The 21,874-nt window shown below is 54.0% G+C and overlaps 1 protein-coding gene across 7 annotated transcripts in view; it reads left to right on the top strand.

Moving 5' to 3' along the window:
* Window positions 1–21,874, top strand: part of Cdh23 (cadherin-related 23) — a gene marked incomplete at its 5' end in the record, with an annotated part of 360,927 nt that overhangs the window by 221,226 nt on the left and 117,827 nt on the right. For all 7 annotated transcript variants that reach the window (XM_005390029.2, XM_013516828.1, XM_005390030.2 and 4 more), the window contains 3 exon segments: window positions 15,653–15,717; window positions 17,416–17,653; window positions 20,247–20,352. In XM_005390029.2, the coding sequence (XP_005390086.1) occupies window positions 15,653–15,717; window positions 17,416–17,653; window positions 20,247–20,352 (409 nt within the window).

The following is a 21,874-nucleotide window of genomic DNA, read 5'->3' as shown; positions in this document are numbered from 1 at the left end:
CAGTAAAAACCCCGGGTTCCTGACTCAGCCGTTTCTGAACTATGTGACTTCAAATGGAAGTAACTGATATCAGCAGTGACCAGGACAGCTGCCAGCCACACAGGGCCCCAAAACAGTTGCTTACACAGACCCAAAGTGTATTTCCTGCCCATAGAAAAGTAGTATAGAAATCAATAATCTTTTTTTTTTTTTTTTTTTGTCTTTTTGAGACGGGGTCTCACTATGCAGTTCAGGCTGGCCTTGAGCTCACTTTGTAGCCCAAGCTAACCTCAAACTTGCAGCTTTCCTCCTGCCTCAGCCTCCTAAGTGCTGAGATTATAGGCGTGCACTACCACACCGGGTTCCTAGAGATGAATAACTTTGAATGGTTCCTTCAGACCTCTTCCCCACCATGTGACCTTTATCTTCGTGGTCTAAAGTGTTGCTAGAACCCCAGTCATCACATTTACATTTCAAGATACACGGTGGAGGAAATGAGAGAGCAAGTGTCTCCACCCTTGTATAGAGACTTCCTGGAAATGTCTTGCAAACTTCTGCTTTCATCTCATTGGCCAGAACCTAGTCACGTGGCCATGCTTAGCCTTAAAGGAAACTGAAAAAGGTAATATTTTAGCCAGGCTGCATGGTATCTGCCTAAAAATCATGGTTTCCTTTGATTGGAGAAGGGAAGGAGATATGGATATTTAGTCTTTGCCAAATAACCTCTGTGAGGCTGTTTCCTCTTCTGGAAAACGATGATGTTGACAGTTCCCTGCAGGTTCGTTGAGGAGACTCAATGAGATCATATAGTGACACTTTGGCACTCATGATTGGTTGGTTCTGGGAGCCTTGATGAGAACCAAAAAGACAAGTACCAAGCGAACTGTTCGGGCTGGAAAGGGTAGCGAATCCCAAACAATGGTCAGCGACAAGTTCTAGCTTCAAGTGCCAGACACACGAGTACGGGGACAAAATTTTCACCTCCAAATGTGTTGTGAAGCATCAAATCTGACAAGTTTGAAAGCAGCTGAGTACCAAGGCCGGACTGTATAAGTACCTGACACAGAGTAAGCACTCTGCTAATCCTAAATACTGGCACTAATCTAAGCACCTGATTGTGTGACCTCACAGCCACCTGGTGAGGTCAGAATGCACCGCCTGCTTTCGTAGAGGAAGGTGATCACCAAGATTCCAAGTAGATGACAGCAGAACCCTTGGCTCAGGGATGCTGAAATCCTTTCCTGACAAAGCCACACAGCCCCACCCTGAGAGCTTGGAGGAGCCATGAGGCCACAAGAGGACAGTGTCATCTCATGCGACAGAGCCATGAAACAGCCTAATTAGCTACCTTCCAAGCTAAACCCTGATTGATCAAGGGCTCCCTCTGCCTGTCCCACCGCCCACAGGGAGCACCCCACTCTCTGCCCCACCCGCAGGAGAAGCCAGATCAGGACAGCAAACCACTGCAGGCTCCCACAATAACCAGACCTGCAAACCTGGGTCCAAAGATGAAGGCCTTTGGCTCACAGAATGACCCCAGTCCAGCTCTGTTTCTCTGCAAGCCTCGCTTTCCTCATCTGGAAAATGGGGCAGATGCTGCGGAATCCTTTCCACCTTCTGGGACAGGTTTAGAACAGTGAGGTCAGAGTGCTTGGACTCCATGGGCAGACAGTCCTCATAGCAGAGGTCGGGTCACCCCCTCCTGTCCTGCACACACAGCAGAAGCCACTGCCCTGGTGAATCCAGCAGACACTGGAGCTGCAACCTCTGCCACGAGATTAGGGATGATTTATACTTCCTGCGATGGACTTGGACCTTAATTTCTTCTGTCGTGCGGGGCTGTAAAATTCATTAGGGACCCTCGGGTGGAGTGATACAGATGTCAGGCGGGCCATCGCGTAGGTATTTAATCTATCAGATGTGTGGCTTGCCATTTAGGGAGACAACAAGAGAATGTAGAATCAATATGGTTCATTAGCGAGCCGCAAGTGTTGGCCCAATCAGTGCCCACCAGTGACAGCAGCGGGTGAGGGGCATGCCACCCAGGCCCTGAGTCACCTTGGAGCGAGGACATGTCCCTGGGACATGGGCAGTGACAGCCTCCCACCCAGATACCTCCCTGTACCTTCCCGCTAGACTGGGAGCTGTCCGTCAGCTACACAGCCCATGGGGGTGGGGAGAGGCGGAGACTGTCAGCCTCCGAGAGGGGCCCTGTGAGCTGCAGCCCTGGGGTGGCTGTTCCCCCGGGGGGCTGACTGGACAACCTTTTCCCCTCCCATCTATCTCCCACGTGGCTGAGCCTCCTACCCCCACATCTCTCTGTGCGGAGGTCTCACTCCCACGGGTAACCATGCTCGCCACCCCCCCCCCCCGCATCCCCTGGAAGATGGCTTTCTGCCTCCCACTTTGCTGTGTTTGGTGATCAGATACAATTTTTAAAATAAAAGTCAGCTGAGTCTTCCTCAAACCCAAGGGCTGCAGAGAGGGAGAGTGGGAAGAGAGCCAGAAGCAGGTTTTTTGGCTTTTTGCTTGTTCTCTCTGCTTTGTGTATATGGATGTCAGGCAGAGCCATGTTTTGCTCTCAGCTCTGAAGATGGGTCCCTGCTGGTCACTGACCATGAGCCCCTGAGCCACTTGTAGCTTGGGCCCCCTCAGAGCAGTGCTCACACTGCCATGTGTCCCCATATCCAGCAAGAGGGCCCTGTCTTCGGTCTGGTTTCCCCAGAAGTGGACCCTGAGACTATCTGGAGGGAGACTCGAGGCAGAGGGAGCAGGACATGGTCAGTGTGGTTTGCTTCATGAGGCCCGTGGCCACAGCAGCCCACTGGGTGCTCTGGGGACAGGCGCTCTGGTGACAGGAGCTCTATCCAGCTCCAGGGCAGCAGACAGGGTGCCAGCCCAGGGACTCCCAGCCTCCTGGAGTGAGGGTAGCATTGGGAGATACTTTGTCCCCATCATTCCTGCCCTCTGGGGACAAAAGCCCTCAGGCAGAGACATGCAAGTGTTCCCTGTAAAGCAGCCCCTGGGGCCTAAAGATGAGGCCTTAGTTGTGTGTGGCTTCTGCTGCCATAGAATGTCCCATGAGCACTTGGGAAGGAGTCAGAGCTTCATTCCCCATCTGTGAAGGAATGACAAGCACTCCTCCTCTCCTAGCTGTGCTCTTACATGTGACTGGGCATTGGGTCTTCGCAGCATCCATGGGGCTCAGGGGAGGAGAGTGGGCCGGAGGGGCTGCTCCTTGCCTGGGGACACTGAGGCTCACTGCCCAGGCCCCTGCATGGCCGGAGAGTCCAGCCCGGCTCTGACCTCACACAGGAAAGCGTTGCCAGGTTGAGACTTTCACCTTGTCTCTAGGGAAGTACCTGTCGGGGTGGCCCCCGCTGCGGGCTGCTGGAGGCCTGTCCACCAGCTCTGCCACTCCTCTCCGGTGGGGCTGCTGACCTTTCTGGGGCCTCCCTTGTCTCGTCTGCACAACGGTTAATAATGCCACTCCCAGGGGCTTGTAGGTGGACGCAGCCTAGCGCAGGGCCTGCAGCAGTTATTTGGTCTCAGTAGTCACACTGAAATCATAAACAACTTTATTTCCTTTGACTTGTGGGACTGGGGATTGAACCCAAGGTGAAACCCAAGGCCTCATATGTGCTAGCAGGGACTTCACAGGGGCCATGCCCCTGCCCCTGTAGCAGGTGTCTGGAATTCCTTAAGCCCTTCCCCCAGTTACACTCTCCATTAGTGTCATAGTCTACAGCAACAAAGGGCCACAAGCTTGCTGCCTTCAAACAACGGAGATATCCCTGGAGGCCAGAGACCTGGGCCAAGGGACCAGCAGGGCCGCTCAGGGACCATCCTGCCTTAACTGTCTCAGCTTCTGGAGACACACATCTGCAGACTTTCTGTTCCAAATAAAGTCGCATGTCCAAGTCCCAGGGATCTGGCTATGGCCATATCTTCTGAGCGGTCACCTTTAGCCCTTTACACCACCCTCAGAAGTGTGTTAAGGGATATGTGGGGAGAACAAGGAGCTGGCCACTGGACCCAGCAGCTCTTCCAGTGTGGCGCTGCAGCCTCCTGGCCCTGGCTCATCTTTTGCCCATCCCGCAGAGCACAGCCCCGCTCCCAACTGCAGTTCCGGCGCCGCCTCCTCCAAGATGCCCTTCCCGACTCCACGTTCCCAGCGTCTCCCAGCCCACATCACAGCACTCTTGGCCCCATCCTCTGACCCTTAACCTCTAGCTGTCTTGAGTCTTTCTCTTGCCCTGGGTGGGCACTGTCTCCCGGGCGGGAAGGACCAAGGCTGCCGCCGGCACTTCCCAGCTCCTTACTTGCCTGGTGTGTGGTTGATGCTCAAAACATAACCAGAGTCGCCTCTCCTACAGATGACCAGGCCTCTGAGCTGGGGAGGCTGCTGGCAGGATCAGAGCCACAAGTGTCTCAGAGCAGAGCTGGAAAGACCCATGTCTCTTACAGTTAGAGGAACTGAGGCACAAGGACAGCAAATAACTTATCCAAGCCTCCTGGCCAGCTATGCGCCAGGCTGGTATCCTGCCTTCAGCCTAGATCTATGCTCAAGAATGTTGGCGTCAGACCCAAGTTCAAATTCTGGCTTCCTGGGCCTTAGTCCCTCATCTGAGAAGTGGGCATGAAAATGTAGTCTACACAGGGAGAAAGTGAACTAATATGCTCACTATAGTGCCTAACCCATAAGTTCTCACCAATATGCTGGTTAAAACTAGTAATCTCTGAGGATGCTTTAAAAAGTAGTGAAATGCCTTGTGCAGGGCCTCTATCTTTGTATATGGCCCACAGCAGAATCAGGCCGACTGTGTGACTTCAAGCCTGTTGCTTAACCTCTCTGGGCCTCCCTTGCTTCTTCCAGAACATAAGGCAAATCTCAGTACCTAGCTCACAGAGTAGGTGTGGAGAGTAAATGTGTGAACTCGTACACATTTCCGAGGAAAAGGCCTGGGAGCCAGGAGGGACTAAAAGCGTGAGCCGTTACCCTTTTGCATTGTTACAGCAGGGCGTTCCACCTGTGAAACAGAATGCGCCTCTTGTCTTGCTGGTTGTGTTAAGGATAAAGGACATGTTAAGGACAAGCATCTTGCACAGTGCCAGCCCCAGGGCAGCCAGCACTTGGCAAGAGAGCAAGAGCGTGGCCTCCCTCACCCCTGCCTCTAGGGAAATGCCCCTCCCCCAGGCATCTCCCCGCAGGAGGCCCAGGGGCCACCAGGTGCCTGCACAGGCTGCTCCGCCCACCCCGACAGCCCTGACATAGCGAAATTGCTTCCCACAGCGACTCCTTTAAGCACAGAGCTGCTGGCCAGAGCAATTTGCTCCCCATCAATTTTTATTTCCAGATTTTAAAATAAAATAAAGGGAAATAAAGAAAGGGGTGCAGGAGCCACGAGCAACATGGCATCTGCAATAGCAGACAAGCCGGGGGCCCCTGCCCCTGAGCACCTGCCAGCCCTCCCCAGGCCAGGCCACAGGACGGATGTGCTGATTAACGGGACTGGGCTGGGCCTGCTTCCGGTGGCCACCCCTGCTCCAGGAGTCCCCCCTCCGCTCCCCCTTGGTAGGAGGGCTGGGCTGAGGGACTCAGCAGACAGGTGTTTCCAAAGTGTTTTGATTTAGGGACCTAGGGGTGGGAGTCCTAATGCTAGTTCTGCTTAGAAAGTGGATCTTTTTTTTTTTTTTTTTTTGGTACCGGGGGCCAAACTCATAACCTTGCCCTTGCCAGGCAGACGCTTGTGCCACTGAGCTATATCCGCAGCCCAGGAAGTGGTTCCTGCCAGGCATAGTGGCACACGCTTGTAACTGCAGCTATTTGGGAAACTGAGGCAGGAGAATTTGCAAGTTTGAGCCCAGCTTGGGCAATTTAGCAATTTAGTGAGACCTTGTCTCAAAAAAAAAAAAAATAAAAAAAAATGAAGTGGCTCAGTGCGAAGGCTCTGGACTCAATCCCTAGTTCCATGACACACGCAGGGGTTCCACTGTGCCAAGCCAGCAGCATCTCACACGTATCGTCTTTATCTTTCCTTTTTTTAGCTTCCATGCATAAGTGAAATCATATCGCATTTGTCTTGCTGCGTCTGACTTATTTCACTTACTATAATGTCCTCCCGGTTCATCCCTGTTATTATCACAAATGGCAGGATTTCCTTCTTTTATGGCCAAATTATATTCCATTGTACTTACATCCCGCGATCCCTTCATACATTCAGTCATTGATTGACACTGCGGTTGTTTCTACATCTTAGCTACTGTGAACAATGCTGCCGTGAACATGGGTGCAGATAAGGAAAAGGAATTTTGACACTTGCCACAATGCAGATGAAACATGATGTCTATATGCTAAATGAAATAAGTCAGCCCCCAAAAGACAAATACTGTCGCAGAGATACTTAGAGTAGTCAGACTCATAAGACAGAAAGAATAGCAATTAACAGGAGTGGGGGGTAGGAGAGAAAAAGAAAAAGATGTTTAATGGTTACAGAGTTCCAGTTTTGTGAGTTCTCGTGATGGTGGTACGATGTGAACTTACGTAGTGCTACTAAACTGTACAGCTGAAAAAGGGGAAGCAGGGCATAGCAGTGCTCTCCTGTAATCCCAGTGCTCTGGGAGGCGGGAGGCAAGAGGGCCTTGGTGAGATCCTGTCTCAAAATAAAAAGTAAAAAAGGGCTGGGGATAGAGCTCCAAGCAGAGGCCCTGGGATAAATCCCCAGTACCTTTTAAAAAATAAAAATGTTTCTGTTATTTTTTGTTTTGTTTTTTTCTGGTACCAGGAATCGAACTCACGACCTTGTGCTTGCCAGGCAGGCACTGTGCCGCTGAGCTAAATCCCCAGCTCCAAAAACTAAAAATGTTAAAAGGGCTTGTGGTGTAGATCACCCGTGCCTAGCATGCCCAAGGCCTCTGGTTGGATCCCTGGCCCTGGAAAGAAGAAAGAAGATTAAGATGGTTTCTTATTTTACCACAGTCTTAAAAAACTATATTAAGAAAAAGAAAGAAAGAAAAACTGTGAATAACAAACAACATTGGGCAGGAAATGTAGCTCACTGGCAAAGAGCTCTGCTAACACGCATGAGGTGCTGGGTTTAATCCTGTCACCTTTAACCCCACCACTCAGGGTGGGTGTCACTGTGGCTGTTCCTCCCCTCTGCTGTGGCTCTCCCTCCTCTTCCTTTTCCCTTGATCTCTTCCTCCTTCTTCAGGTTTGAGACTGCTAGTTTGTCACTGCTCAAAAGGATCCCTTGATCACCTACCGTCCTGGCACTGTGTGGATGCCGGGGCAGAGGGCAGTCCTAGGGATGGACCCAAGACCTTCACGCTGAACTACATCCCTAGCCCTTTTTATTATTTTGAGACAGGTCTGGGGAGTGGGTCGGACCTGCTCTCAGAAAGCGTATATCCTAACCGGGGAGAATGCCAGCCAGCCTTGGCTCTGATGCTTCTGCCCGTACCATGCCCTTCTCCCCACCACACACATCTGCCCCCAGGACCTATAGGCTCCACATACCAGCATCCCCAAGTCCAGCCGCTTGTGCTTCCCTGGCCAGCCTGTCCCAGCCCCTCACTGCCCACTGCCTGCTGCCTGTGTGGTGGCTTTAACCTCTCTAGTCCTTGGTTCCCGCCCTGTGCTCTGCATAGAAGTCAGAGTGAGCTTGTGGAGGATCATGAGTTTAACCCCACCCTGGGCAATTTAGTAAGACCCTGTCTCAAACTAAAAAAATAAAAAGGACTTGGGATATAGCTCAATGTGAAGGCCCTAAGTTCAGTCCCCAGGACTGACCCTGCGAAATGTCAGTGGAACCCTACCATCTGAGAGGGCAGAGATGAGAAGGTACAGCCCCTCCTGCCAGAGGGCACTGCTCGTGCCAAGTTGGCAAGGCTGCTTGGCCTGGGAAGAACCTGAAGACTAAGTGCAGAAGGCAGGTTTGCGGGCAGGGAGAGGAGCTGGGCACAAGTAGGCTGGTAGCAGGGAAGGAGAGAAGTGAGCAGGTGGCTCAGGAAGCCAGGCAGCACACGGACCCTGGCCCAGGTATGACCCAGACTCACAGCTGGGCGCTTAGGGCAGGATCTGGGCCAGAACCCACATCTTCTCACCACCTGCAGAGCTGTCATCGTGATTCTATGCTCAGCCACAAATCCTTTGGAGGCCCTTTGGCTGGCCTTGCACGGCCCTTGGAGAAGCACATTTCTCACCCTCAAAGAACAGGGTTCAGCAGAGACAGCAAAGTCACTTTAACACAGGTTCCTCCTGCAGTTGGTTGGTTGTGACTGCCAAGAAGACTGAGAGAGATCAGAGGCCTCCTCTGCACTCGGTGCTGTGATCATTTAGTAATGTCTGCTATGGGCATGGGTGGTAGGGTGGTGGCTGCCCACCCCAGGTCCCCGGTGGACCAAAAGGGAAGAAAGGTCCCTTTCTCTTTCTCTGCAGCTGCAACAGCCAGTCAGGTCCTCACCCTTTCCTAACTGCCCTCCCTCTGGGCTCCTGCACATGATCACATGCCTGGAAGGCACAGAGCCCACTTCCCTGGATGTTTCTGTGCCCTGTCACTTCCCCAGTACCTGTTGCCCACTCCCTGGTACTGCTGCCCATCCAGATCGCATATCTCTCACAGAGTCCCACAAGAAGCACTTTCCCTGAGCCACATCGTCCCCTCTTCTCCCAGGATTACTCATAAAGGTGCTCAGAGCGGTGTCTCCACATTTTACCCTGGCCCACCTGATGCCCCCATGCCCTGCCCCCATCCTGTCTTCCTTCTGACTGGGAGGGAAGTTCTAATGCACCAAGCATTCCCCGGTAGTGTGGGGCAGGTTCCCAAAGCACAGCAAGAGGGCACACAGAACACAAAAGGCCTCCGTGCTACCAGCCGCCTCCGGCCCAACCCCTCCTACCTCCCCTCCAGCCACTCAGCCCGCTAGCGCTCTCAAGGGTCCTGTGACTCTCACGCCATTGAAGGAGTGCTTCAGAGGGGCTCGGTGATGATGAATGTGGAAAGCGTTACTGGCGAGGCACCGGGGCTCAGCAGAGCTGTTTAAAAATGCATCCTCCCATGTAAATTTCTGCTCCATCAATCCTTATGACATGTCAAACATTGCCATTGTTTCCTGAACAAATTGTACCGCGTGCCCTTCTCTGCAGACTTGTGCATGGGAGCAGAACTGCTTACCACCGCCCACTGCCTTGCGGGGACCCAGGGCTGCTGGGAGAGCAGCTGGCCCGCCTTGCTTCAGAACAGAAGCCCTGTGTGCGCGGGGCATCCGGGCGAATGTGTGTGACGTGACGGGGTGCAGGCACTGGCAGGAGAAACTGCACGGGTGCTGCCCGCCTGCCCTGCCTGTAGGACAGATGCCCAGGTGACTGGGGGAAGAGAGGGGGACAGGAGTGGGAGGGTGCATGAGACTGAGTGTAGGTGTATGTCTGAGTATGTAATGAGGGCACAGAAAGAGAAGAGTATGTGGGGAAGAGATGGGGTGCAGGGAGGTACCGGGGCTGCCTGAGACAGAAAGGGAGAGAGAGAGGTGTGTGTGGCAAGATCGGGACGTGTGAGGGCCCAGGGAGAGGGAGGAGGCTGAACAGGACTCTTGGGCTAAGGGAGGCTGGGGCGTCAGCTCTGCGAGGGACGCTGCCTGGGTCCTAACAGAGAGGATCAGAGAGGTCGGCGCACAGCAGCATCCGGCCAAGGGCTCGGGTCAGGAGGCCCCAGATGAGTCATGGCCAAGGCCTAGCGGGCAGGTGAGGGTCACTGGGGGTCCGCGACCCAGCGCCAGTAGATGGGTGTCCGAAGGCCCACGTGAGGGACAGCCACGAGCCTGCAGGGGATGCGTGGGACAGTGTTGGCGAGGTGGGCCCCCTGTGTGTGTGCGCACTGGCAGGAAGGTTGCAGGGGTGAGTGGGAGCGAGTAGGAGACGGTGCTGCTCACTGCAGAGACAGCCGAGTGAGCAGGGCACTCTCAGGGCGGGGACAAAGAGACAGAAGGTGCTGGCCCCTGTGGGAATGGTGGGCTCGTGGGCTGGGGGTGGATGTCGTGCTGAGGATCCGAGGGAGCTGGGCTGCACGTGGAGTCCCAGGCACACAGGGTGGAAGGCGATCGTACTCATCGCCCCACAGTGGCCTCAGGAGGGGCCACCCAGCCTCCCAGGACTGGGCCCAGAGCAGCCCTCACGGAGCAAGCCAAGCTCAGGGCAAGGATGCGGGGCCTTCTTTGGAGATCGATGAAAGACACACAGTTGGGTGTCTGAAGGTCTTGGACAGCAGAGAGTCCTGCCTCCTGTGGTGACCAACCTGGTTGCTGGGAGTTCACCCTCAGTCCTCCAGCCCAGGGGACAGTTGCTGAGGCAAGAAGGGGAGCACTGTTCCTGGGAACCCACCCGGTGAGGCTCACCCCCAATTTCACCGCTGAGTTTTCACACTGTGGGGGTCCACTCTCCCCGAGTCCTACAGCAGGGGAACAGGGAAGGGGAGAGGTTGAGAGTTCATACCTTGTCCAGCACACACATGTAGTCCCAGCTAGTCAGGAGGCTGAGGCAGGAGGATTACTTGAGCCCCAGAGCTGGAGGGCAGCCTGTGCTATATAGTGAGACCCCATCTCACAAGAAGAGAGAGAAAGAAAAGGTACATGTCCTGGATATGACCTTGTTGGGTTCACGTCCCAGCTCTGTAGCTGTTTGACTTTGAGCAAGTTGATTGACCTCCCTGAGCCCCAGTCCCAATTTTAGGTGCTGGTCCCATAGGATTATTAGGAAAATGGAATGAGATACAATGCAAGAAGCGTTTAGCACATGTTGTGTCATAGAGCTAAGGGCTCAAAGCAAGATGGCCGAGGTATCGCCTTACCCTGTGCCTGCCCTGGAGCAGGGAGAAAGCAGTTCTGAGGACCTGGCTACACCCCTTCCACAGGCTCCTCCTCCTCGTAGCCTTTGAATTCTCCACCACGTGTATTTATGTTTTCCATTTTGTCAGCAGAAGAAAATTACACTTCTGCCAGCCTTGCCCACCACTGGATGAAACACTGGTGGATACAATTATAAAGGCCCAGGTGAGGGACTTGTTTTGCTGGTAATGCCAGTGGCTGGGACACTCAGGGGAGCGCCTTATATGCAAGGGGGCTTGGCAGCACCCATCCTGCCCACACTCTCTCCTGTGGGCCAACCTGGGGACAGGCACTGGAGGCCGCTGGTCCTCCTGGACTTGGGGAGGCTGACAAGGGAGGCGGAGGCTCTGGACATCTCCATCCCCACCTCAGTGCCCGCAGTCATGGCTCCCGGCTCCTCCTCCATGCCAGCCATTGACTGCCCCGTAGACCAAAGACACTTTGCCAAAGAGCTCCTCCTCTGGTTACTGGAGAGGTGGCTGAGTGAGCGTCTGTCTGGTCGCTGTCAGGAAGCTTGTGGGGGTACGCCAGGTGTCCTGCATCTGTCCTCCATGTCCATTGTGTCCTTCTCCAAGGGATGGGCCATGAGGGGTGGACCAGTTTGGACAGTAGTTATGGGAAGAAGAGATGGGGTAACCAGCAGTGAGAAGACGGTTTGGGGTGTGTCAAGGAAGATATGGATAAAAACACAGCATCCACCTGGGCTGTGGACACCCTTGACACCAAGAATTGGAAGAAGGTAGATCACAAAGATCATGGCGGCAGAGCAGGCCAGGGGTGGGGCTGGTATCTGGGGAGGCAGGACAGATGGCCAGATGGGGCCCCCAGGGTCCAGGTGGGCCAGCGCCCATGGAACGGCTCTGCCACAGGACGGCGCTTGGGGCTGCGTGTCCGGCAAGGCACCAAGTGGTTTTAAACCCAGGGATCTGCAGGCCAGCTCTGCCACTTCCTGCCACAAGGTCTTGGCATGCTACTTAGCATCACTGAGCTGCTGTTTGCTTGTTTGTAACAAGCAGGGGAGGAGTTCTAAGTGTCTACCTGGTAGGGATGTGGTCTCTGTTAAACAGATTTATTCATTAACAAGTGCAGATACATGTGCAGATGCAGCTGTAGGGGAGACGGGGAGCGTCCCTCAAGGGCCTGTGGAAGCCCATAGTAGGCTCTGAGCACAGCCAGTCCCTGCCCTGCCCTCAGGGAGCCCAGTGACCTGGGAATACTAAGCACAGGGCAGAGGGGGTTGGGGGGTCAGGAAGGGCAGGGAGGGTGAAACAGGCAGGAGAAGGGGTGCCATCCAGACTGGACCGCCAGGCTGGATGCACAGGGCCTGAACCGGTGCACAGGAGGAAGTGCTGGGCTCCTGCCCTGCTCATCCTGCTGCTGAGTGTGCTGGCCGAGCCATCCAGTCCCTCGCTGCCAGTGCTGCTGCCCCCCCACCCACAGGGCATGGAGGGGGCCCTCACTTTCTTATTCTGCCTCACGCACTTGCAAAGTGAAAGCTCCCCACTCTTCTTTACTGGACATACATATTTCATGGGGTCATTAGCTGGTGGCACCAAAGGACTCACAAATCTTCCCTGGTCAGCACTGGTGGCCTAAGCAGGCAGTGAGAGGCCCCCAGGGACAGTGAGAGCCTTTGCCAAGCCCAGCCCAACCCAGGAAGGAAGGTTGGGCCTGGGGTGGGGGTGGAGACAGCATCTGCTCTGAGACAGCCCCATCCTGTCCCCGAGGTGCTAGCCACCCCATTCCCCTGGGCCACAGCTGCTTTAGAACCCAAGGTGAAGGCGACTGGATGAGGGGACCTCAAGGGTCCGTCCTGCCCTGACAGCCCAAGCCCAATTCTATAGGTCTCTGAGACACAAATGGCTGCCCCCAGGGCTCACCCGTGACCTTCTCCAGCAGCAGGGATGCCCCTCTGTAGCTGCTGGGTCTCCTCTACCTGTCCCTTTCCCTTTCCGCTTTTGCTCCACTCCCTTCCCTTCATTTGGAACCCTCTCTGCCCTTCCTTTCTTTCTCCCCACCCCCTTCGACTCGAGATTTAGCTCATTGACTCTTTAGGCACGTGAGAAGCATCTCCTATGTTCCGGGGACTGTCTGTGCCAGACAGAAGCCCGGCAGGTGCCATCTTTGCCCTCCAGCTTCCCCGTCACTTTCCTCTGACGGGGGACACTGAAGCCCAGGGGCATGCTCTGGTCGCACAGCAGTTCCACTGTTGACCCTGGCCTGAATCTGGGGTCTCCACCTCAGAGCGACCCCTCTCCAAGGGGCCCAGAGGCATCACTCCCAGTTCTTCCCAGGGCCACATTGCAGTCATTACAGTCCAGTAATGCCACATGGGCTGTGCCAGTTTGCTGACAGGGTCCCCCCAGCCCTTCTCTTCCATCCCTACAAGAAGAGAATGATGGGGAGCTTTGGTCTCCTCTCCCCGGGATAGGCAGCCCCCTTCCTGCTGAGGCAAGTTCTCGTCTTGGTTTAGAGGCAGCAACTCAGGCCAAGGGCATGGTGAGTGGCATCAAGTGAGCAAAGCCTGCAGAAACGTAAGTTGTATGAGTGGAGCTCGGGGACAAGAGGCAGTGCATAGAGGCAGGCAGCTCAGAGGCCCTGGGAATGGCATCTTTATGAACAGCCACATTTTCTGGTTAACTAAGATCTTAACTCTTTGGGTATAAACATCTTTTTCGTTTCATTCTTTCAGGATAGAAATATATTATTCACGGATCTGCCTTCCTGAACTGAATAAATTGAATGGGAATTAGGTTTTTCATGAAAATTCAGGTTTATTATAAGGAACATAGAATTTAATAGATTTCATAGAATCTAGGCACTTTAAAAGGAACCTCAGAAAATATTTAGTGGAGAGGTATTAAAACGTATTTTTAACCGCAGAGCCTTTACCCACGTTTGATCTTATAAAGACGCCCTGAATATAAAACAGATATATACGGGCCTAAGGTCAGTGCAAAGTCTTTTCCTTCTGGCATCTGGTAGCAGGCAGCAGTTTGCCCAGCTCCGGGACATCTAGAACAGTGCCCAGTACAGACCATGTTGAAAACGTAGCCGGTGGATGGATGGATGGATGCGTACCTAGCATCCTTGAGGCCATGCCAGGGATGAGACAGAAGCCAATGGTTCCAGCAACAAAAGCCAGCCCCTACTAGCACTGCACTCATCTTGGGGAGGGCGAGACTGAGAGGGGCCTCTCCGGGTGGCCTGAAGGAGGAAGCACCAGGCAGGGAGCAGGGAGCCTGGCTCATCCCCACTTCTGCTTCTGACCTGCTCACCACCTGGTGACAGGGATCCTTGAGCTCCAGAATCTTGGGTCTCAGTTGGGCAATCTGTGAGATGGGTGGAAAGGTCCCTCTTCCCATCAGATGGATGGCTGCAAGGGTAAAATGCACTCACAATAAACATGGACATTCTTTGGAAAAGTAAAAGGTCAGATACAGTGGAGGCTGGCAGCGGTTACCACTATTGCCATGGACATCAGCATAGGGCTGGCCTGTCCTCCTCCAGCCTCTTTTGACTGCAGCTGACGGACGCTCAATTTGGTCCATCCTGGAGAGAGCGTTCTTGATTCACAGGCCAAGCTGCAGGAGGGAAGGGACTTCAGACTCAAGACCCTAGCGCCCAGGACTCGGCCCTTCTCTCCCCCAGTTCCTCTTGAGTGTAGCTTCATCCTTCCAAAACATCCATGTTATGGTTTGAATCTGTGTGTCCCCCCAAAGCCTCATGCGGTCATGAGGCAGGCTTTTAGAGTCTGATTATGGGTGTGAGAGCTACACCCGCCCTGGGGTGGATAGTTTGCATGTGTAAGGGAGAGGAAAAGAGTGCTTGAGGCCATTCCTCCCCCATTCCGCCCTGGTGTGTTCTTGCTGCTTTTGCTGTGTTCTGCCACCCTGAGCTGTAGCTCTCTGCCATGTGCCACTCTGCTTGTAATCTGCCAAGTCTGGACTGAAACCTCCACAAACTGTAAGCGAAATAAACCCTTTCTTCCTTAATTTTGGGCATCAGGTATTTTGTCCCAGCAGCGAGAGAAAAAGTAACCAAGACAACCCAGGTCACATTCCCCCGGCTTCACTCCCTGGAGAAAACCATTTATCCCCAGCAGCCATAAGAAGGATGTAGGGCAGACTCTGCTGAACCTGTGATGGTCAGCACCCACCCCTAGTCAGCCCCTGGGGGCAGGGAAGGCAGCTGCGTCCTGGACCACGTGTTCCAGCCAGCAGATGAGCCCAAGAAGAAGGGTAGAGATGGGCGGCAGCCTGTGTCTCCAAGAAGGTGGCCAGGCAGGTGACAGCCTGCTGTGTCATGCAGCGGATTATTCCTAAGGTCAAAGGGCATGACCAGAAATCCCCCCGGACACCCCTCCCCCAGCAGCACATCTGATTTGTAGGATTTGGGGACAGAGGAGTCACCAGAAGAATCTACCAGGTGCTGAAGCCATACCGCAGCCACTTTCCTTTGCAGTATTTTGCACACCTACAGGTTGTAACCCCAGACCCAGGCCCAAGGTCTCCACCACGCCGCCTGAGTGTCTGCAGAGGCTAAGCCCCTATCCCTGGACTGGCATGGGGCCAGGAGCAGTGGATTCACCCAGTAGAGGAACGGCCCCTAGAGCTCTGCTTTCCTGGGTAAAGTGAGTCATTTGTGGCAGGTGGAGCAGTGTGGCTCTAGGGAATCTTGCCAGGCCACAGGAGTCATATGGGAGAAACAGGTTTCCTGTGGCCCTTTCCTGGTGAGGTCCACAGTCTCAGCTGAGCCTGGCAGTAACCACTTCCTGTTCTCACAACTGCAGGCCACAGACAATGACGTGGGCACCTTTGGGGAAGTCAACTACTTCTTCAGTGATGACCCTGACAGGTGAGATCCCTTCCCTCAGCCCTCTGCCACCTAGGATGTCTGGCAAACTTCTTAGGGAGGGCACTGAGCCCCGTGGCTGGAGCACTGGACTGGGAGTCAATGCCCACAGGCACAGTTGCTGGTTTTGCCCTGATTGAAGTTCAGAGTTCACCAAGCCCGCTAACTTCCCTAGGACAGAGTTTCTCTGACCCAGAAATACAGCGTTTAGCATCAGGAGTAGAAAAGATCATGTGTCTGAGAGGCCTGGCAGTGCCAACCATTTAGGTTATCAGCTCACCACTACCGGCAGCAACAGCTAACATGCAGGAGCCTGACTGTGTGCCAGGCGCTTTGTCACGCGTTTTACACACATCATCCTGTGTGATCCTCACAACCAAATGTTGGAGGAACTCAGTGCTTGGCACTATTGCCATTTTCACTTTACAGCTACTTGCCTAGAGTCACAGGCCCAGGCCTCTGCATGTGACCACACAGACACATGGCCTCTAACACTGTCTGACCTGTGCCAGCCTTGCCCTGTCTCCCCCGGTGGTGGTGTAGCACTGGGCCATCTCTTTCCCTCGTGTTCAATTAATCTGAGGTGAGAGAGGCCATCTGTTTTTTTGTTTTTTGGAGGTTTTTTTGGTGATGGTACTAGGGATTGAACCCCAGAGCCTTCATAATAAGTTCCATCACTAGCACTTTTGTAACATTTTGAGACTTTTTTACTTAGTTCTGAGTAAATCTCTAAGTTGCCCAGGCTGGGCTTGAACTTGTGATCCTCCTGGCTCAGCCTCCCAGAGTGCTAGGACTGCTTACTGATAGGCACCACCATGTCCAGCTAGGCCATCTCATTTTTAATATGATCAAGGCCAGACTGAATTTGAGAGTGGATCTGCTTGTAAAAATGAAAAGTCTGATGCATTTGGAAGCCGACTGGTGAGCAGGACAGGGGCCGCCCACTCAGACCTGGCCTGTCTGTGTGGATGATCGAGAACAGACTGGGACACTTCCAGGGGCATCGCTGGTGTCCTCTGCCACTCTGTGATGAGGGCTCGGTAGGAAAGGAAGAGGCCAGCTGTGGCCGAATGCACAGGGCACCCTGGCCCCTGGGATCCTGTCCCAGTCATCCTGGGTTTCTCATCTCCTATTGAGGCTTCCGTGCTTTGGGGCTGGGCCCTTCCACACTTGGTGGCTGGCTGCTGCGGGCCAGGGCAGAGCACACACGTCACCGGACAGCTCAGCCGAGCCTCCTGAGGGGACATTTAGAGGGAGCACTTGAAAGAATCATCTTGCTGGCCCTTGTTGCCCCGAAGGACACTGCCAGCCTCCTCCCTGGGCCTCAGTGCTCAAGCAGATGACAAGCATAGTTCCCCGGAGGACCAGCCACCCCTCCCCTTGTGCGATCTAAAACTGTGGTGGATAGCGGAATTTCTGTCCTGAACATCTCCAGCTGGCAGAGACTCCCGCTCGGGGAGAGAGGGCCATTCTGCTGGAATTCCTTTCATGGTAAAACCACCCCCTCCTCCTGCCCTTGCCCCTCCTGGGACCCAACCCCAGTTCCACTGGAAACAGCTGCTCTGTCCACAGACAGCAAAAGAAGAGCAGGCAGGTCTCACACCCGTGTCTGTCCCATGGGCAGGACGGGCTGGGAAGCGCACACATCCACAAGCCTGCTCTGAACCCAGGCATCTGTCCACCTCCTTCCTCCTGACACAGGTTCTCACTGGACAAGGACACAGGACTCATCCTACTGATCGCCAAACTGGACTTTGAGCTCATCCAGCGCTTCACCTTGACAGTCATCGCCCGGGACGGGGGTGGCGAGGAGACCACAGGCCGGGTCCGCATCAACGTGCTAGATGTCAACGACAATGTGCCCACCTTCCAGAAGGACGCCTACGTGGGTGCCCTGAGAGAGAATGAGCCCTCTGTCACACAGCTGGTGCGGCTGCGGGTAAGCGAACAGGGAGCCGTATGCGGCCATCCATCTGGCCTTCACCCTGGCTGCTCCCTCAGGAAGCTACAGCGAGGGGTGCTAACCACCCACCCACTAAGGTTTGGGGGTCAAACTTTTGGTGTCTGTCAGGAGACAGACACCATGAACCTCCTGTCATGGTGACTGAGCAGGGCCACAGTCACAGTGTTTGTCCCAAACTGAACTATAGGTCACTCTTTAGCAAAAGGGTGTCCCTCGCCTCCCATGCTGGGACCCGCATGGGAGCCTGTTAGTACCTGCCTAGAACCAGGAACCTCTACAGTGGGAAGGTGCCTGTCTGTCTTAGTTACTTTTCTGGTTGCTGGGACAAAATACCTGGCACCCAAAGTTAAAAGAGGAAAGGTTATTGCTGCTCATAGTTTGTGGAGGTTTCTGTCCATAGTCAGCTGGTCCCAAGGCAGGATGGCATAGCAGAGAGGCATCACAGAGCAGAAACAGTCCATGGCAGGGTAGGCAGAAGGTAGCAGGCAGCAAGCAAAGCAGGAGCAGCAGCAGCAGCAGCAGCAACAGCAAAGCCTGCCTCTCCCTTAATCCCATCTAAACTACAAACCTTTTGAGTAGTGCCACCTACACCCAGGGTGGGGCTTCTAGTTTTAGTAAATCCATTCAGCCACACCCAAAACTATGCTAGTTCCAATCAATGGACTAGGGGCTGGGGATTTAGCTCAGTGGCACAGCGCCTGCCTGTCAAGCGCAAGGTCACGAGTTCAATTCCTGGTACCGGAAAAAAAAAATCCAATCAGTGGACTAAAGTAGTACCACACACCCTAGATCCAGCCAGCTCCAAAATGCCCCACCTATGAGTGCATGAGACTTTGGGGGTCATCTAGATAGGAGCCATAACAGTGCCTCAGGGACCCTGGGGTATAGCACTAGAGGAACAGAAGGGAGAGGTGGGCCCCAAAGACACAGTGCATCAGTGAAGCAGCAGAACCAGCCCTAGCATGGAGGCTGTCTGCTGCAGGTATCGTCCTATAGGAAGTCCCCACCACACTCCAGGGACTTCTGACCTGGGACTTTTTTTTCCAGTGCTAGGGGTGGAGCCCAGGGCCATGCACAGGCTAAGCAAGTGCTGTACCACTGAGCTATATCCCCTTTTTACTTATTTTGGAATATGGTCTTGCTAAGTTGCTAAGTCATCTACGCTAGGCTTGACCTTATGATCTTCCTACCTCAGCATCCTGAGTAACTGGGATTATAGGTATGAGACACCACAACCAGCTCTGACCAGAGTCTTCTTCATGTCTATATGTCCCTTCCCCATTCTGCCTACTGAAAGGGATAGGACCAGGGCTTGCACTTGGAAATGCTGAAGTAGGCAGGGATGAAGGCGAGGGTAGAGAGGCGGGCACAGGGCACACAGAAGGTAGGGCTGTGCACCTACCTCCTCCCCATGGGCATGGTTGCCAGTAGATCCTGCCCTTCCCTTGTGCTTAGCCCCAGGTACATAGAGTGGTGGGAACCCCTGGACACTCTTTAGAGTTGGGAACAACCTGGAAAGAAGCTAATTGATTTAGCCACACAGACAAGGGGAAGAAGATTCCATGGCTCCTTTCCAAGAGCTTTTTTCCCTCCTTGTTTTCATATGACATGCATTTATTAGACAACCACTATGTACCAAACCCCATGCTGGACTCTAGGTGTACAGCTACACTCAGGAAACCTAAACTGCTCACATGAGCCTGATGGTCTGAACAAGGTAGGCAGCAGTTAAACAAGAAATCACACAGGGTCTGGGGGGACACACAGCACTAGGGTCCCGGCCTCAATCCATTTTCTGTTGCTATATCAAAATGCCCAAGGCTAGAGATTTATAAAGAAGAGGTTTGTGTGGCTTACTGTTTTTGGAGGCTAAAAGTCCAAGGTGGGGTGGCCTCATCAGTTAGGCCTCTGGTGAGGTTTCCTGGCTGCATCCCAAGATGGCGGACAGCATCACGGCAAGAGCATGTGCCAGAGGGAGAGATCACACTGCAAGACAGGAGTCCAGAGAGGTCCAGGGCCGGGCTTGCTCTTTTAGAGCAACTTGCTCTAGAGGGAATGAACCAGGCTTAATCCATTTGGATGGATTGGTGGTGACCTAACCACCTCCCACTAGGCCCCACTCCTTAATTGGCCTGCAACTTAGACCATCTTAGACCATCACATCGAGGACTAGGACACCAGCACCTGAACCCAGCAGGGACACCGCATCCAAACCACAACACACCTAACCTTGGTCTGAGGTCTTGGAAGGTGTCAGAGCAGGGATGGAGGGTGTGAGACATTGGCATGCTGAGTACCCTGAGAACACTGCCCCCTCCCAGCTCTTCCCAGGATGCTGCTCACCTTCTGGATTCCCCAGCATACCTAGAACGAGGAGAAGAATGGGGTATTTGCTGGGTGGGCTCCAGCTGAGGGACAAGGGGGGGCCCCTGGTCCTAGGCCAGCACATGACCCAAGCTGGATCTCACCTGAAGAAGGAGCTGTGAGAGGGGCCGCCTCCCCTTCCCACCCTGGCCCAGCCCAGGCTCTTCACAGGCTCATGGGGCCCTGTCCCCACTCTTCCTTCCAGGCGACAGATGAAGACTCCCCCCCGAACAACCAGATCGCCTATAGCATTGTCAACGCGTCCGTCTTCGGCAGCTACTTTGACATCAGCGTGTATGAGGGCTACGGAGGTACAGGAGGCCAGAAAGGAGGGCCAGGCTGGGGCTCTGCAAGCTCTCAGCACTCTCGGGGGTGGGGGAAGGGCCCTCACTGCCTCCAGACTCCTGCACTGCTGGGGATGCTGCCCAAGCTCCTGTCATCTGGAGCAGCCTGTGGCTGGAGATGCCCCTTCCCTACGGCCAGCAAGTCTCACATCAGCCAGACCTCTGTCTGGGTTGTAGGCCTTGGGTGGCCCTGCAGGCAGTGTTACCAGAATCCCTGCTGGTCCCATTTCTTCCTGAGGCTATGGGGGCAGATCATGGGTAGAGGCTTGCCATCAGAGCCACCCAACACCAGGCCTATCAACTGGGGAGTCCTCTGACCACCTCACAGCCTGCCTGGGCCATGACCTTTCCCAGGCCCAGTTTTGCACTCCTGACCCCGCCCTGCTTGGCCCCCTCAGAGGCCCAATCCCTAGAATCCCGGCACAGGGAATGGTGGCAGCAACTTGAAGCTCCAAGGTCCATAAGAGACCACCTTGTTTTTCCAATGAAGCAGCTAAGGCCCAGAGACAAGAAGTAACTTGCCTGTGGTTACTCAGCAAAGCTACCATGCTTAGTGCTCAAGGCCCTTTGTGATGTGGCTTTTGACTGCCTCCTCCCCAACCTAGTAGCTCAGCAGTCTCATCCTGCCGCTATCATCTGGCCTCCTTGACCCCCGGACACTCCCTGCCCTTACAATGGTCGCCTCTGTGTCCTTGCTGGATCTGTTCATTCTGCCCGGAAGGCCCTTCCTCCTGGCCCCTCTGCCCTGTCTCTCCTTGCCTGTTCTACTCAGAGGCTGCGCTGGCGATTGCAGTGCGTAACGATTACACTCAGCATGGGAGGTCGGTACATGTATATACCGCATCTTAATTCTTCTTCTGTCCCCTTCTCCTCCCTCCATCCCTTGGTTCCCTTCCCATTTGCAAAAGATCTGTCTCCCTGTTTACAGGCTCATTCCACACCTCCTCCCCAGGGAGCTCCTCTGGAGCTGGAGGGCTGGCCTGGGTGACCCCAGGTGGCCTGCATCATGTGATCCTGAGTCTGCCTCATTCCCCCTACCCCTCAGTTGTATCAGAGCAATGTGGTCAAAGAAATGCAGCCCTGGCACTGGGGGTGCAGCTGAGTGATAGAATGCTTGCCTGGCATGCACAAGGCCCTGGGTTCAGTCCCACCCTTGCCAAGAAAAAGAGAGAAAAGAAAGAAAAACAGGAAAGTGACCCCAGTCCAGTTTTCTCTATAAAATCTAAATTCCTCTTTAAAAACTTGAAAGTCCCAGGGCCCTGCCCACTCCCTCACCTGACCCCAGTTAGATTTTATATTACCAAAGCAGTTATATTATTTTCCATGTTCACATAGAAAGTTGCAGTTGAGTGTCATTGTTTGAATGTGGCCAGACCTAGGCTCCTAACCTCTGGCAAGTTACTGAACTCGGTGCTTCTCTGAGCTCAGTTGCTCTGTCTATAAAGTGGAGCTTTGCTTACCACCGTAAGAGTGACAACCCAGTGGGCTT

The sequence above is a fragment of the Chinchilla lanigera genome, unplaced genomic scaffold, assembly GCF_000276665.1.
Source record: "Chinchilla lanigera isolate Chin_1 unplaced genomic scaffold, ChiLan1.0 scaffold00036, whole genome shotgun sequence".
NCBI lineage: Eukaryota > Metazoa > Chordata > Mammalia > Rodentia > Chinchillidae > Chinchilla > Chinchilla lanigera.
Note: the sequence above shows the minus strand (reverse complement) of the source record. Positions and strands in the feature narration are given on the sequence as shown.